This window comes from Haplochromis burtoni, unplaced genomic scaffold (genome assembly GCF_018398535.1).
Source record: "Haplochromis burtoni strain Fernald_Lab_line unplaced genomic scaffold, NCSU_Asbu1 Contig_55, whole genome shotgun sequence".
Lineage (NCBI taxonomy): Eukaryota > Metazoa > Chordata > Actinopteri > Cichliformes > Cichlidae > Haplochromis > Haplochromis burtoni.
The window spans coordinates 637,852-652,285 of NW_024582416.1; the positions used below are offsets into that span (position 1 = coordinate 637,852).

Here is a 14,434-nt window from a genome sequence, read left to right on the forward strand (position 1 = left end):
GTAGCATCAGCTCAGAATTTCAGTCTTTGTATCTCTGCTTACTATGAACTAGCCCATGTAAGCACATGCTGCTTACATGTGTTTGCCCAGCATCTGTAGTTGTGGTCAGAAGTTTGAATGCACTCGTTAGCATGAATTTCATGGTAATTTTGGGGCTTTTGATGATTTCTTTAAATTATCATTTTTCCACAGTGGAACGACTGTACAGCAACTTTCATGAGTTAAAAAAAACCAACAATAATTAAGTGCACAAGTTTGAGTTTATTTGGGATTTTTTCTGATCCACAAAACCTCAAATATACAAGTACACCCCACTGATAATATTTGGTTAAATGCATCTTAGCAAGGTTGACACAGGTTAATTTAATTTGAAAATTTTATATATATATATATATATATAAATTTTTTTTTAAAATTATAGATTCAATTTTATAGATTCAAAGATTTGGCCATATGGGCGATTAGTTTAATTAGTAATCTCCTGTGTATGCCAGCTTTTAAATAAATATGTCCAGACCAGAGCTGCTGTGTCTACATATGTGATCCTTTAATGTTTTTGTCACCAATGTTTATGCGTAACTTTAGTTTTGCGTAACTGTGGTTTATTTCTTATTGTGTGCATGAGTTAGTCAGAATTAAACTATAAAAAAATGACTGCATTAGTGCAAAAGCGTAACCAGGAAATAGTTTGAAACACTCAGAACTGAATCATCCCAGGACTCACCGGAGTTATGTGGGAGCTAAACTCTCACCGGGACCGCGTGAATAGTTGGAGAAATATTAGTATGTAAAGTCGGTTCACTGTTCAGCCCGGGGCTGTGTGGCACAGCGGGTCAGTGGGTCATCCGCTCGAAGCAGTGAGCGGACAGAAACCAACACCCCCCAGAGGCGACAGCAACAGGTTTGTCCTTTCACAGCCTAACTGTGCCCTCCAGTGGACACGTCCGGTGGATATCGGAGACATTGGTCATCTGCGGTCAGAGTTCACTTCGACTCTTTCTGAGGACTAAAGCCACACGTCTTTGCTTCTTTATCGAGAAGCTCCCAGGAGTAAAATGTTGCTTGGACCTGACTTTGTCCAACAGCTGCTGCTTTTGTGTTTGTCCATCTGCCCTCGGCGCCTCTCCGTGAAGGAACAGCGGGGCAGTGCGCTTGGCTGAGCAGCGCTGGAGAAAGCGGGTCGTGGAGAAGAAGAAGAAGAAGAAGCAGAGTTTCCAAAACGCAGAACCGGACGATCTGGGATTGATTCTAATCTGTCCAAGGTTTGTACCCACTATTGTTGCCTTTTCACATTGAAGATGATTTTTGAGTGACTTTTTTCCACCCTCAGTGAAGAACTTATATCGAGTTTGTGGCTGAAAGTTTTTCTCGCGCGTCTGTGGCGCAAACCTGTGACTCTAGAAGAACGATGTTACGTCTTAGTGAACCTCACTGGTTTAACTGCCAGTTTAAACTCGTGGGTGCTTCTCGGTGACTCGGTTTGCAGTTTCTGTGGATCTGGGGCGCGTTTCTCGTCCTTTTCCACTCACCGAGCACTTACACCGACGTGCCAACAGCTTTCTGCCTCATGTGGCCACACTGTAGCGTCCTGCCTGTACGTCTGATCTCACTCTGGTGTTTCAGCCTCATTATGTAAAGGTACTGATTTTACTATCATTCAAATGAGACTCCATGTAAACTTCCTCAGTCCGCCATCAGTGTGAGCGAGGTTGTGTTCACTGGATTATTTCTCAGCTGGATAAAAGTGCACGACTTCATCCTTTGCTGGATGTACTCTCTCTCTCTCACTGTGTGTGTGTGTGTGTGTGTGTGTAGGTCACCTCCTCTCTCTCTCTTTGGTCTGGTCTGAGTGAAAGTGCAACAAGCACCTGCAGGGCCACATCACTGGCCCCAACCCTATTACTGCAGAATGGGCAACTTTTCCACCAAGGACAGCCACGGACCCACAGGTAGGTCATCCCTCAAACACACACACACACACACACACACACACACACACACACACACACACACACACACACTTAATTTACTTTCTTTAAACCAGCTCTGGCGGAATCAGCTCCCTTGAACTTTCCATGCTGTGTCTGAAAGGTTTGGCAGTGCGCACAGATGGCTGAGTTGTGTTGGCCTCGTGTTTTGAATTGTGTTGAGAAATTTCCAGGAAATCGCAAACATCTGATTCATGAAGTACACGGAAGTCGGAAGCATGATACCAGAAAAGTGCACGTACTAGAATTCCCAAAAAGTGAAGGTGGATGAAGAGTAATCATGAAACTGAAGGCAGCAGAGAGAAGCAAGTGGAAAAGCTGTAGGTGTGTGAATGTGTGTGTGTGTCTGTGTGTGTGCTGAGTTGCAGCAGGAATCTTGGCAGCTCTCCTGTGTTGCTCAGTGAGTGGTCATTCTCCTCGCGTCCCCGTGTGATTCGTTCTGGCCCTGCCGGGCCAGCTGTGATGAATCGGCAGAATTCCCCAGCTCAGCACAAGGGCAGCGGATTAATCATAGGAAGTCTAATGCCATCTGACACACACACACACACACACACATCCACTCTCATTCAGTCAACTTGCCACCCATGCACATGGTTGGACGAGCGCATTAAGGTCTGGAATGAAGAAATAAAGAGAAGGGTTGGCTTGAGAGTCCTATTAGACAGCCCTGTCATTCTTTCTCGGTGACTTGGCCGTGCAGCAGGTGGTGCATAACTTTGCAAATGTTCAAGTACTGATCTTACATCACTAAAGAAAAAAACGAAGGAACAAAAAACATTCATTTTGTTCATAGTGAAGCTTTTGTCCAAACAAGAAAAATGAGCGGGGAAGAGAAGGAAACGCTGCCTACGGGTTCCCACAGCCTCTGGAGTTCTTAACGCTGGCGTGTTGTGACAGGCGGGGAATGCCAAAAAGTGGAACTCATCATGTGTCAAGTCTGAAAATGAATCGGTAACTGAGTGCTGCAAATACGTGGGAATTGTTTGTCCTGTGTCTGCATGTGTTCCTGAATCGGGAGCAGTGGTATGGATGAGCAGCGCTAGAGGAATGCTTGTATTACAGCATTCATCGTCAGGGGCACGGCCCGGGCATTGTGCTGGTCAGCGAAGGCCGTGTTGTTCCGTCAACTCGCTAGATGATGTTTTCAGCGTCAGCATGCCTGACTGCTGACGACTGACTGCTTTCTTACTTCGTTCTGTGTCCGCTTCAGTTGTTCAGTGTATTCCTTCAGTCTGTGTGACCGAGTCACAGATGGAGGCTGTTATTCTGTCACACATGTATGCGATGACTGCTCATGGTCAGAGTTTCAGATACGGAGGTCGTCGTATGTGCAAATACTCTCTAAGAGCTCTAAACTGCTGTAAACACCCATACTTGGACTTGCGTGATGTGAAGAGATCATGATGTGAGGACGTGTGCTCCACCCACCTGTTCTTCAAACCTTCTGTTCACAATCAGGAGCAAAGTGTCTTAAAGAAAGAGGAGTTAAAACTGCTTCTTTCAGATAGCGGGTGAGCTAAGCAGCTGCACCAAGGCTCAGTATAAGAAAAGTGGACTATTTTAAACAAAGTTATTTCAGGCCTGGAAATGAGCACAAACTTTAAAGTCCTGCTCCACTCATGAAGTTAAAACCAGAGACCAGGATATGAAATTATTTCAAGAATTGTTCTTAAATTGATGTCTTGTGTGGAAAACGTCTGACAGAAATGATTATTCAGCTCAGTTTTTCCCCTTTTCCCCATATTTAGATGCAGTCTTCAAACACAATTTGCTTTTCTCATTTTCTCTCAAATCTGTTTTTTTAGGGGCTCAGGTGGACAGTTTTCACACTCCACCTACTACGCCACAGAACGACGGTGCTGTTTTCACAACCAGTGCTCCCCAGCTTCCGTCTTCCCCTACGATCTCAGTTTCATCTCTACCTCCAGTACCGGCGACCACTGGCAAGAAATCGCAGCACGGCACGCCAACTACTCCCAGCGCTCGCAGTCCCCCTCCAGATTGGAAGCCTTGTCCGCCGGTCAGCGCAAACAGCTCCACGGTCAGCGCTGGAATTAACCCAGTGAACAGCAAGCCAGCCGGTGCTGTGGCCGTGAGTGAGAAAGCTACTGTAGGGAGGAATGGTGGTCCTCCTACTTCTACACCCAGGATTCCTGTTACCCCAGAGAAGAGTGTGCCTGTCAGTCCTATAAAGAGCCCCTCGTCTCTGTCTAGTGCCTCGCCTGTGGTGGGCAGCTCTTTGGGGCAAAACTGGAGAGAAAGGGACAGTGGTCTGAGTCAGTCTCTGCCGCAGTGTCAGGAACCGAAGGATGGCCAAAGCGAGGAACTGGAGAAGTTGCTGGAGGAGTGTAAGCTAGCTCTGGGAATCCCTGCCAGTGAGGACGGGAGCACAAACACAGCAGGTGAGAGTGAAATCAGTCTTATTATTATAGTACTAGTATTTGAAATTTCAAAATATCCCCTCCCTAAATAAGCACTGCAATAACACCCCCAGCAGGCTTGTTGTTTGAGTGCTACAACTCTGCATTTCAATGTGGGCCAAACGTTTGTCTGTTTTAAGAAGGGCAAGTCAATTTCCTCGACATTTTTTGTGTTTTATATGCATGTGATGCTGCCTGACATTTCTGTGACCTTCCCTCAGAGATACTGAAGCATCTGCTGACAGAAGTGAAGAGTCTGAAGAGTACATTAGAGGTGAGATGAGCTTGAAAGTTTTCTCCTCAGACACCGACCGTGCACTTAACTCTTCCCCCCCAAAGAGACGTTATCCGGTCATTCTCTATAAACTAAAGTTTGCATATGAATGTGGCAACATTTTGGAGTGAGGAGCTTTGGTACTGGATGCCTTCTAGTCGTAATGACCAGGTTCCAGTCCCCGTGAAGGATGCGTTTGCCTAAACCCCAATAAATTGACTTTTTAAAATTCTTGTATGATGACAGGAAGTCTTTGCTTTGATATACACCGGCTAGATTGTAAGCTGTGACCGTAAACGTTTCATCTGGGGTCCCATTGCCAGTCTTGTGTTGTTTAAAGCCTCTTTTTTCATCAAACTTCATCCTGTAATTAGTCCTGTGTTTTATATACACGACGCACCTTTGTTGCAGCATAACTGAACGAGTAAAGTGCATGCATTTGTAAACAGGAAGTGATGTACAGGTCAGTGTAATATGACCTGTGAGCCGAGAGGTAACAATAACACATACTGTACCATCACAGCCCACACTTTGTTCCCCTTTAACAACAACAGAGTCTTCAAGTGGAGTCTGCTTCACCCCCTGGGGGCTGCAGCTGTGCTAATGAAGGTCTTCCTGTCCTTCCACAGGAGGAAAGTCGTTGAGATCATTTTCTGTCCAACAAGATAGTTTATCAAGGACGCTCGCCTTTGGTATCACAGGCAGCTGCACATGACTGTTGGTCCTTCTGATGAGACAACATGCGACTGTTGTCGGTGCTGTGTAAATAAAAATGAACTGAACTGAACTGAACTGGCTATGTTCGATATGGATAAAATCAAATTCTGCAGCACTTCTTTAGTTCATTTTCTCCTTCATTCTGCGATCTTAGGAGGACGGTGATATTCTTGAGTAATTTCCTGTCAGTTACTTGTTCCGATTCCTGACCCTCCCTTATGAGGATTGTAGCCAGAGGCTTCCAGCTTCCTCTAGATCTGCCACAGATTACGACAGCTGGACTATGACAGAACGGCGCCCCTCCCCGTCCCCATCGCCTTTTCTTCTCTTTCTTCTATCCTCCCCGTCCTCTCGTCTGCTCTTTTATTTTTCTCATGTATTTGAATTATTTTAATTGAACTGCGACTGACGCACGTCGTCCGTTTTTATCTTCCAGCTCGTCTATTCCGCGCCTCCTTGATGTCAGCTCTGCCTATTTAATATTCAAACTGTCCAAACACTCCTTTCTTTACTTTGTCTTTCTTCCACTTTCCCACATCCTTGTAAAAGACCTAGAAATATAAGCCTCGCACGGTCCAGCTGAAGCTCAGAGGGACTGTGGTATAACGCAGCGAGAGGGCTCAGTGTTATGGAAATCATGGCAATCCAAACCCGTGTTTACATGAGCCCTCTGTAGGACGATATAAGCTAGCCGGAGCTCAGCTTTATGAACCCTCCCTGCCTGCTCTGCAGTGCCGAGATCCTTTGTGTGGAGAGCCGGAGAAGGGGAGTGCAGGGCGGAGGAGGGGGTTCACATTCGGCTGTTTCCAAGACAAAACTTGTTTTGTTTTGTGCTGTGGTGAGGTAGAAGGGCTGCAGCTTGCAGTGACCCACTGGCCATGTTTTGTGCGCGTGCACACGAAACAAAAGACTTACAAACACATGCAGCAAGAATTCTTCAGAGGCCTCCCCCCTCCCCTCAGCTCCCAGCCGGGCCTGTTGACCGCTCCACCCCGAGCACAAGACTGAAATGAGCGATGGCTCTCCCTCTCTCTCTCATCTCTTCCTTCCTCTGGATGCCTTCAGCCCCCCCTCTCCTCTATTCTGCATTCACCATCCATCTTTTCGTCTGACCCCACCTTGCTTAAGCCGTTTCCTCTTCAGATCTGACCCCATTTTTGACCCCTTTTTTTTCTTGTAATTTAAGTAGCTGTTATTTTTCCAGTCACACTCAGACAGATAAGCCTCCCTGATGTGCTTTCTTCATCTGTCCTCAGCACTGCTTTTCCTAATGCTCCTTATCTGTCTCTGTCTACCCGGCAGCAATAATGTATTTTCCATTTCTTTGTAGTTAAACTGAATTCTAAAGAAAGCCACATGATTGCCCATTGTGCAATGAACTGCTAAGGATGTTATCAAATGTACCATCTGTTTGTGCTTATGAGCATGACAAGCTTTCAGTTTTCTTAACCAGCAAAAATGAAAATACTCCAATCGTGGCTGTGTTGTGGGGGTGGATGGTCAGATTTGTGTTCCCTGCTGGAGTCGATCTCAAAGCATTTGGAATCAGTTCCAGGTGAGCGCTGGCCGAGATTTCCTGAAATGATCTCCAGGTTCTCTCTGTTCTCTTTGCTCCTTGACAGTCTGCTGCAGTGAAACAGGCCGTGCATTTGGACGCCACGGATCACATGTAGACTGATGGAAGGATGAGAGAAGGGTTCCTGACTCCATTGGGAAGCTTTTCTTAAATATGCAACTCTCTTGTTAGCTTATGGTTAAGTTATGTTTGAGCATCATTTGCAGAGTTTTTTGGCCATTTTGCACTGCACATCTGGGAGGCAAATGTGTCTTAATAAATATATTTGAATTCACACCACAGCTTGGAGAGAGCAGTAATCACTGAGTTGGGATGATTCCCCAAGTTAGAGTGGGCGTGGAGGTGAAGTAGGGACACATAGTAGTAAACACAGCACAAATCTTCAAGTGTGCTGAACTCTTTCCAGGAATTGTCAGGAACGCAGATTTGCATCTAGAGTATAGACATGTGTATGTATGCCTGTACTACATCTGGTCCTGCAGCGGGGCATGAGGCCGGGTCCTGGGGTCCTGACAGTCCACACCCTTATCTCAGTGTTAACTGAGGAGCACCCCTTCCTGTTTCCTTAAACAGACACGCTCCAGTTGGTGTCCACATCTAGATAACAAAGACTCTGCAAAGACAAGATTCTTTAAGTCCACGCGGGTGTTTTTAATAATCCTAAATATAGACTCAGAGAACTCCAAACAGGATTCACTATCCTGCTGATTTCCAAGGAGAGTGTGCTTCGGCTTAACCTGAGTATATGTATACGTGTTGGAGAATGAAACGGTGTGGTTTGATGTTGATGTGAAAGAACAGGGGAGGTGTGTGTCTGTGGGAGAGAGGAAAGCAACGTGATATGCATGTGTGCGCGCATGCATCCAGAGTAATCAGGTCCAGCTGTGGTCTTGAGTCAGTGGTCAGATGAGGGAACGGCTTGGCTCAGACTCGCCTCCTCCTCCACATCTTCATCCATTCTTCATCTAATTACCACCCTTCCCAATCCCTCCACTCCTCCACACTCTCGCAGTTCCCCAGCTTACATTTCTCCACAGTCTGTGAACTCCCTTTCCTTAAATCTGTGTGTGATTCCAACAACTTCTATTGTCCTCCCTGTCTTCTCTGACGTTTTTCCACATCCCTCTGTTTTTCTTTTATGATGTTGGTCGCTTAACATTTTTTAATAGTCTGGTATCGTTTACCTCTTGGCTTCATTGGCTCTGAGTGCCTGTTTTGATGTCTGGGGGTAGTGTTTGTGCATGTCTGCTGCTACAGGACTATAAGAATGAAAGCTGGAAGCGTTTTTTTACATCACGAAGATATGAAACTGAATCCGAGTTGGGATTTGGTTTTCCCATGTCCAAAAAAACTGTTTTTGGATCACAGCCACACCGATGGTGTCGCAGAAGGCAGTTTCACAATGTAATCTTTGGTCCGGCTCCCAAAACGTTGCTTACATTTGCTTTGTTTTTCTGTTTGTGTCGGAGCTTGTTCGGCTTCGAGTCGTTTTTTTCCCCTCCAAGAATGATTTTAAAAACGAGCAGACCACTTTTTGTTGTCATGATCGAGTTTTGCCTCATTTGAGTTGGCTTGCCAGCTCCACTCCCCCCCTCGGCTTGCTGAGGCCTGCTGCTCGCTTCAGCTCAACTTGTCGTCTAATGAGGGCGAAATGGATATTTGATAGTTTATTTGATTGCAGTCATTCTCTGCGGAAAGCTGAGCTGTTTCTTTTTGTCTGTCTGATTAACTTAAAGCCAACTTTAATCATCTGGATTCTTTATGGCATTATTGTGAAAATAATTTTGATTGCGTGGATTATCCGTTACATTTTTATTATATTTCTCTCAGTCCTGATCAAAGGTTTAAGGCCACTTGAAAGATGGCAAAAAAACCATATTTTGCATGGTTGGATCTTAACGAGGTTCCAAGTCAAGCTTCAACATACAACAAGAAGAAAGAGTGAGACAAAACATTTTGTTGAGCATGTAATTTATTGAAACTAAAACAGGCTGTTTTACAGCTGCTCAAAAGTTTAGGGCTACATGCCTTTAAAGGGCCAAATCTGTGCAAAAATGTAGATTTATTGTCATTTTCTGTCATGACATTCTGATGGCAAAGGCAAAAAATCTTTCCCTTAAGCTCCCCCCTGTGGTTTGAACTTTTGATCGGGACTGTATGACAGATTATTTACAAAATTTATAGTCAGCTTCTGCTGCACTTGTGTTCAGCTTACCAGTCAGCTGTGCTAGCGTATGCCCACACAGAACATGGGTGCTGTTTCTTAAATTAGTTGGACAAACTGAGATTTTCCTGCTAATAAAGTATCCTCTGTTTGCTTTCCAGTCAGAGCGTGGCGAATGGCTGCAGTTCCAGGGTGACCTGCAGGTGGCGGTGGCGGTGGCAGATCGCCTGAGAGCTGAGGCAGAAGAGGAGTTGACGGCGATCCGAACAGCCCACAAAGACATTGAGAGGGAGCTGTCTGCTGCCCAGCAGAGACAGAAAGAGGCTGATGTGCAGCTGGTTACTCTGAGGGAAGAGTTGAAGGAGAGCAGGCAAAAACTGGCTAATCTCACCAAGGTCCAGGGCAAAAGTGAAGCCCAGGAACCTTGTCATGAACCTGAGAAGCCAAATGGAGAATCTAACAAGTCGGAGAGCAAGGAAGAAAGCCACAGAGGCAGGGAGAGGGCGGTGTACAGGTTAGGAAGAGAAGGGCTGGAAAGTAAGAATCAGAACGAGGTGGTGAAGAATGTCGCTGACAAAGAGGCGAAAACAGACTGTAAAGATGTGACTAAGCGCTACCTGAGAAATGTGACCAATGAGGACAGGAACAGAGAGGGGGTGCGATCCAGTGAAACACGCAGGATGGTGACTACAGAGAGGTCAAGGTGAGAAAAGGGTTCGAGCCTAAGCGTACGTCTGTGGAACTGGACAGAGATTTGAAAACAAACCTTCTCTGCTCCACATCATCTCTGCTAACAATCACCAAACTTGGTCAGGACTGCGGCTGTGCTTTCTCTATAACGTACTGCATTAAGTCGACCACTTGAAAAGAATTTAAACAGTCCAATCTACAAGTGGAGCGTGAAGCAGCTGTGTGAGGAGAGTTGATTTGGTTTGTTTTATCCATTCTTTGCTGCAGAAGCCTGTCCAGATTACCCAGCTCCTCAGAATCCAACACCATGCTGAACGGAGCCTCCCAGCCCAGTTCTGCTGCAACAGGTGCTGCTGCAAACAAGGTGAGACTCATACACAGGAAGTGGCTTCATTAGGGTCTGCTTGTTAATGAAGACATGCATACTGTACGCACACACAGCTATACCTAATTAGATACTTTTTTTTTCTTTAAAAGAACTTGTTGCAATTAAGAGGTCGAAATCTGGACTGGCAGGACGGCAGGTCAAGTAGTGACGCAGGTGAGCCCACCCACGCCTCATACTACTAAGGAACTATGTTTTTAACCATAGTCTCCATGTAGACGATGGGATTAAACCTCATTTTGTTAATTCATTCATAATTTTTAGAGCCAAAAGTGACCATATTGTAAATTTGTAAATTTGAGCGTCTTAGAGATCTGAGAGCGAGCCTGAAGTAGTGACTAGTTTTTTGGTTGTCGAGGTTTGGTTTGGGAAAATAAAGGCGGCGCTGATGTGCTGCATAGTGTTGTGGTACAAACTAATGACATGAAAGTACAGCCCTGTTGTTGTTGTTTCTTTTCAGCTGATATCTCTTCCACACAATATATTTATGTGTAAGTCATAGCTGTTCTTTCTTCATATTCTAATTATGGCGTTAGGTCGTTTTAAATTACTTTTAAATACACACATTTACAAAAAGAGCCTTTAACCGTGTAGATGTTTGTGTTAAGTTAAAATGTGTTGTGCTGTGACTAAGCCTTCCTGCACTGGATGCTCATAGCTTGCTGGTGTGTAACGCAGGGTTGTTTCTTGTCTGTGCAGGAAAATGCGAGGAGTCTTTAAACAAGTACAATTCAGCCCTCACCGAGTTGCCGCCCACCAAGTGAGTCCACAGCGACGCTCTGTGAACAGTCACATCCTTTATAAATCGAACGACTTGTTTGGACTGAAGCAAAATAGATCGTGAAGCTTAAGTAGAGGAAACACTTCTCGTGCGACGTTCAGTTTGCTCTACTGTAACTGACTCGAGCGTGCGTGCACGTTTTCAGGTCTCAGGATGGATTCAACCTGCTGCTGCGTCGCCATGGAGGCTCAAAGAGAAACTCGCTGCTCCGCTGGTGTCAGAGTCGAACCCAAGGCTACAAGGTGACCCTCAAGATGCTTTTATATGTAGTTCAGTTTACAGGTGTGTGTGGGTTCTTGGTCATAATCTCTAAATCTCCACCAAGTATTCCAAACTCTGATAACAGAGTCCTTTTTTTTTTTTAAACATTCAAGAAACCTGGAAGGCTGCACCTGTGCTCCCACTCCACAAAGACAAGGACCCGAGTGATTTAAATTATTACTGCCCATCTCAAATTGTCCTCCCCTTGCTAAAATATTAGAGCTCCAGCTGACAATGGTTCCTGAATCAACTTTTACCCTCAGGATTAAATCATGTGACAGATCAACAGCTCCATTGAGTGTTTCCAGTAATATAACTGAAACGCTCGGTAACCATTAGTATTGAACCTGTCAAAAGCATCTGATCTTGTCATTTTAGTAGAAAAAGTGTTTTTAGATTTTAGATTATCTTTCTGGTAGAACTACAGAGGTGTCACGTAACCTCTGCTCGCTGTTTGCAGAGGTGTTCCACAGGGGTCCATCCTTGGGCCCTTTGAATTCACTCTGTATACAAACAATATTATATCTGCCCCTCATAAAAAGTTTTGTATACATTCACTAGTCAAAAGATCATTGTAATAATTCATAATTTGTGCACACTTAAATATGGTGATATTATTGATATGCATCTTTCTTCATCTGCCTTGAAGCCTCTTGATTCTGTGATTATGTGAAAAGTGAATGGCTGGCCTTAGGTGAGAGACGAGAGCTGAACTGTATGTTTATCTACAGCTTACCAACTTCTGACTACAGTTAAATACATGTTTACAGTATCAGGTCACATGCATGTTAACATTAGCTGGCCCTTTTATTCACACTGAACTTGAAAAACTAATTTAAATAAGGGATGAGCTGCCAAAACCTATGAGACTACCCTCTCTGGTTTCATTCAGACATTTTAAAAAGGTTGTACTTGGACGTGCTTTTCTTATAATAATCAGTGAACACGTGTAATGTGTTTGAGCTTTTGCACATTTGTTTATAGACCTGTTTAAATAAAGGACTTAATAACAGTGGTAGTCTAACAGGTTTTAACACTGAAGTAATGAACATAATAGATTTTTGTATCCTCTCCTCTTCATGCAGAACATTGACATCACCAACTTCAGCAGCAGCTGGGCCGACGGCCTGGCGTTCTGTGCCGTCTACCACACCTACCTCCCCTCACATATCCCTTACAGCACCCTCGGCCCCGAGAACAAGGTAGTGCCGGTTTCTGTGTGACTGATGGGACGAAGCTACTCGTTTGTGTTAAACTTATCGATTTTACTTCCTTCGTTGTAGAAAGAGAATCTCAGTCTAGCGTTCAAAACAGGAGAGAGCGTTGGGATTGCGCAGTCTCTGGTAAGACTTTGTGTTTTAACCAATTTCCCATTTTACACACACACGAAACAGATTTTTGTTTGTTGTGCTCATAAATGTGTCTCTTTAACAGACAGTGGAGGAGATGCTGAGGGCGGGCGGTCCTGACTGGCAGCGGGTTCTGAGCTACGTGGAGAGCATGTACCGCCACTTTGAGATGTAACTGTTGGAGGTACTGTCAAACGGCCCCGCCGCAGACGACACTTCAGAAACGCTGTCAAAGAAGCATAGTTCATCATAATTGTTCCCTGAATACTACTTTTGCTGGGTGGTTAAAAGCGGATGACTTTCAAAGCTACAGATTGTAACTGAAATAGACTCAGAAACAGCTGTCACAAAAGCCTGTAACCAAAGGATGTAAGCACAGATGGGTGTGAGCTGCGTGCACTCGTTTCTGTTCAGACAATAAAACGGACATGCAAAAGTCACATTTTAGCTTTTAAAGTGGATATTATCGTGACCGCCTTGTGGAAATTTCGGTTATGTGGAACCTTTTTAGCATCTTTCTATTAAAGTGTGTACACGAGTTGCTGTAAATGTCTCCACACTGGTACTTTACAGTCAAAAAGTACTGTATTAGGTCTTCCATGAAATCTATAATCTTTGGCTTTTATATGTGATGCTTTGCAAAGATTCCACATCTGTTTGGACATTTGAGCACTGTGTAAATACGCACTTTTGTCAGCACTTTGTTGATGTCAGAATGTAATGTGCAGTAGTTTTGTAAAGGCTGTGTGGGCATTCAGCTGCAAGGCCTCAGTCCAGGCAGAAACGTGTCTGATGATTTAGCTTAGATAAAGTTTCAGTTTTTCAGTAAAAGTTGGCGTTTCCTCACATAAAACACATGTAATCAAAATTTCAAAGCACTTCCGTGATGCTAACGAGAGAGCCGGTGCTGTTAAGTTGCTCAGGGATGTGCGTTAAAGAAGCGACACAGCTAAAGCAAATACAAGCCTCCACAAGACTGCACATCCGGTTTCAACATCATCTCGCATCACACCTGCATCCTCGCTGATGCGCATCTGGTATTTTTACAACATGTTGGAAACTGTTGACAAAGTTGTACGTGCCAAAATGAATCAAGTGCTCCTTACATTGTAAGATATGTTTGTATTTAACTAGTGTGAAGAATTATACCAAAGAAATAAACAGTTTATTTGGATGAAGTGGCGCCGTGAGTCTTGTTTACTAACCCCACTGTTAGGATTGAAAAGAACAGACACGAAAATCCATTTATGGGCTTTTGGCTCAACATTCTCATCTCTTCTGTTTTGAACTGGGAGGAGCTCATGTTTGAAATTGGCTTAACCTTGGCTTTACTGCCACCTGCTGGTGAATATAAGGTTATGCATGCTTCTGTTTGCCTGCATCATGCTGCTATTCCTCAGTAAAAAAAAATTTAATTGCCACTTAGTGGCTACAGCACGGTCAGTGTTGCACCCATCATGTCAACTCATAATCACCGCGATGCTATTTTTACCTCGTTTTCTTTGTCCAACCTGTATTTATGTCTATAAACTTCTAAACAAGCAATTATAAAGAAAAAACTCAATGTTTGAAAGCGCCTGAGATCAGTGGAGAGGGAGGGTTTCAGACAACTGTCGGATCAGTCTCATCACTTCCTCCAGAGACGCAACACCCACTGCCAGCCTGTCGTCCTTTGTTGTCACGAGATAATTAAAATGTCAAGCCTGTTTATTACATAGCTGAATTGTGCTAATATGGCTTTGTATTCAATTAGTAGGCCACAGAGTCCTGTAATATAGCAAAATCTTTCCTAAAACAATAGAGATTTGATTGGTGGTCTCCGTTTTCAA

At 44.4% G+C, this 14,434-nt stretch overlaps 1 protein-coding gene across 2 annotated transcripts; it reads left to right on the forward strand.

The window, feature by feature from the left end:
- The first annotated feature begins 545 nt into the window (after window positions 1-545).
- Window positions 546-13,774, forward strand: si:ch211-195o20.7 (cytospin-A). Of its 2 annotated transcripts, none has more exons than XM_005922374.3 (12): window positions 546-1,638; window positions 1,816-1,949; window positions 3,794-4,390; window positions 4,630-4,682; window positions 9,301-9,842; window positions 10,097-10,193; window positions 10,307-10,370; window positions 10,914-10,974; window positions 11,141-11,237; window positions 12,342-12,458; window positions 12,540-12,599; window positions 12,691-13,774. In XM_005922374.3, exons 2-12 carry the CDS (start codon window positions 1,910-1,912, stop codon window positions 12,778-12,780), a joined length of 1,818 nt encoding a protein of 605 aa, XP_005922436.1. In that variant the 5' UTR covers window positions 546-1,638; window positions 1,816-1,909; the 3' UTR covers window positions 12,781-13,774. The 2 variants fall into 2 exon arrangements, with proteins under 2 accessions (XP_005922436.1, XP_005922435.1); XM_005922373.3 differs by having other exon boundaries at window positions 546-1,262.
- Window positions 13,775-14,434: the final 660 nt, after the last annotated feature.

Coding starts and splice junctions, on each gene's coding strand:
- si:ch211-195o20.7 (XM_005922374.3), top strand. CDS start 1,910: ATGGGCAACTTTTCCACCAAGGACAGCCACGGACCCACAG. Junction 9,843..10,096: donor GTGACTACAGAGAGGTCAAG/GTGAGAAAAGGG, acceptor TCTTTGCTGCAG/AAGCCTGTCCAGATTACCCA. Junction 12,600..12,690: donor TTGGGATTGCGCAGTCTCTG/GTAAGACTTTGT, acceptor TCTCTTTAACAG/ACAGTGGAGGAGATGCTGAG.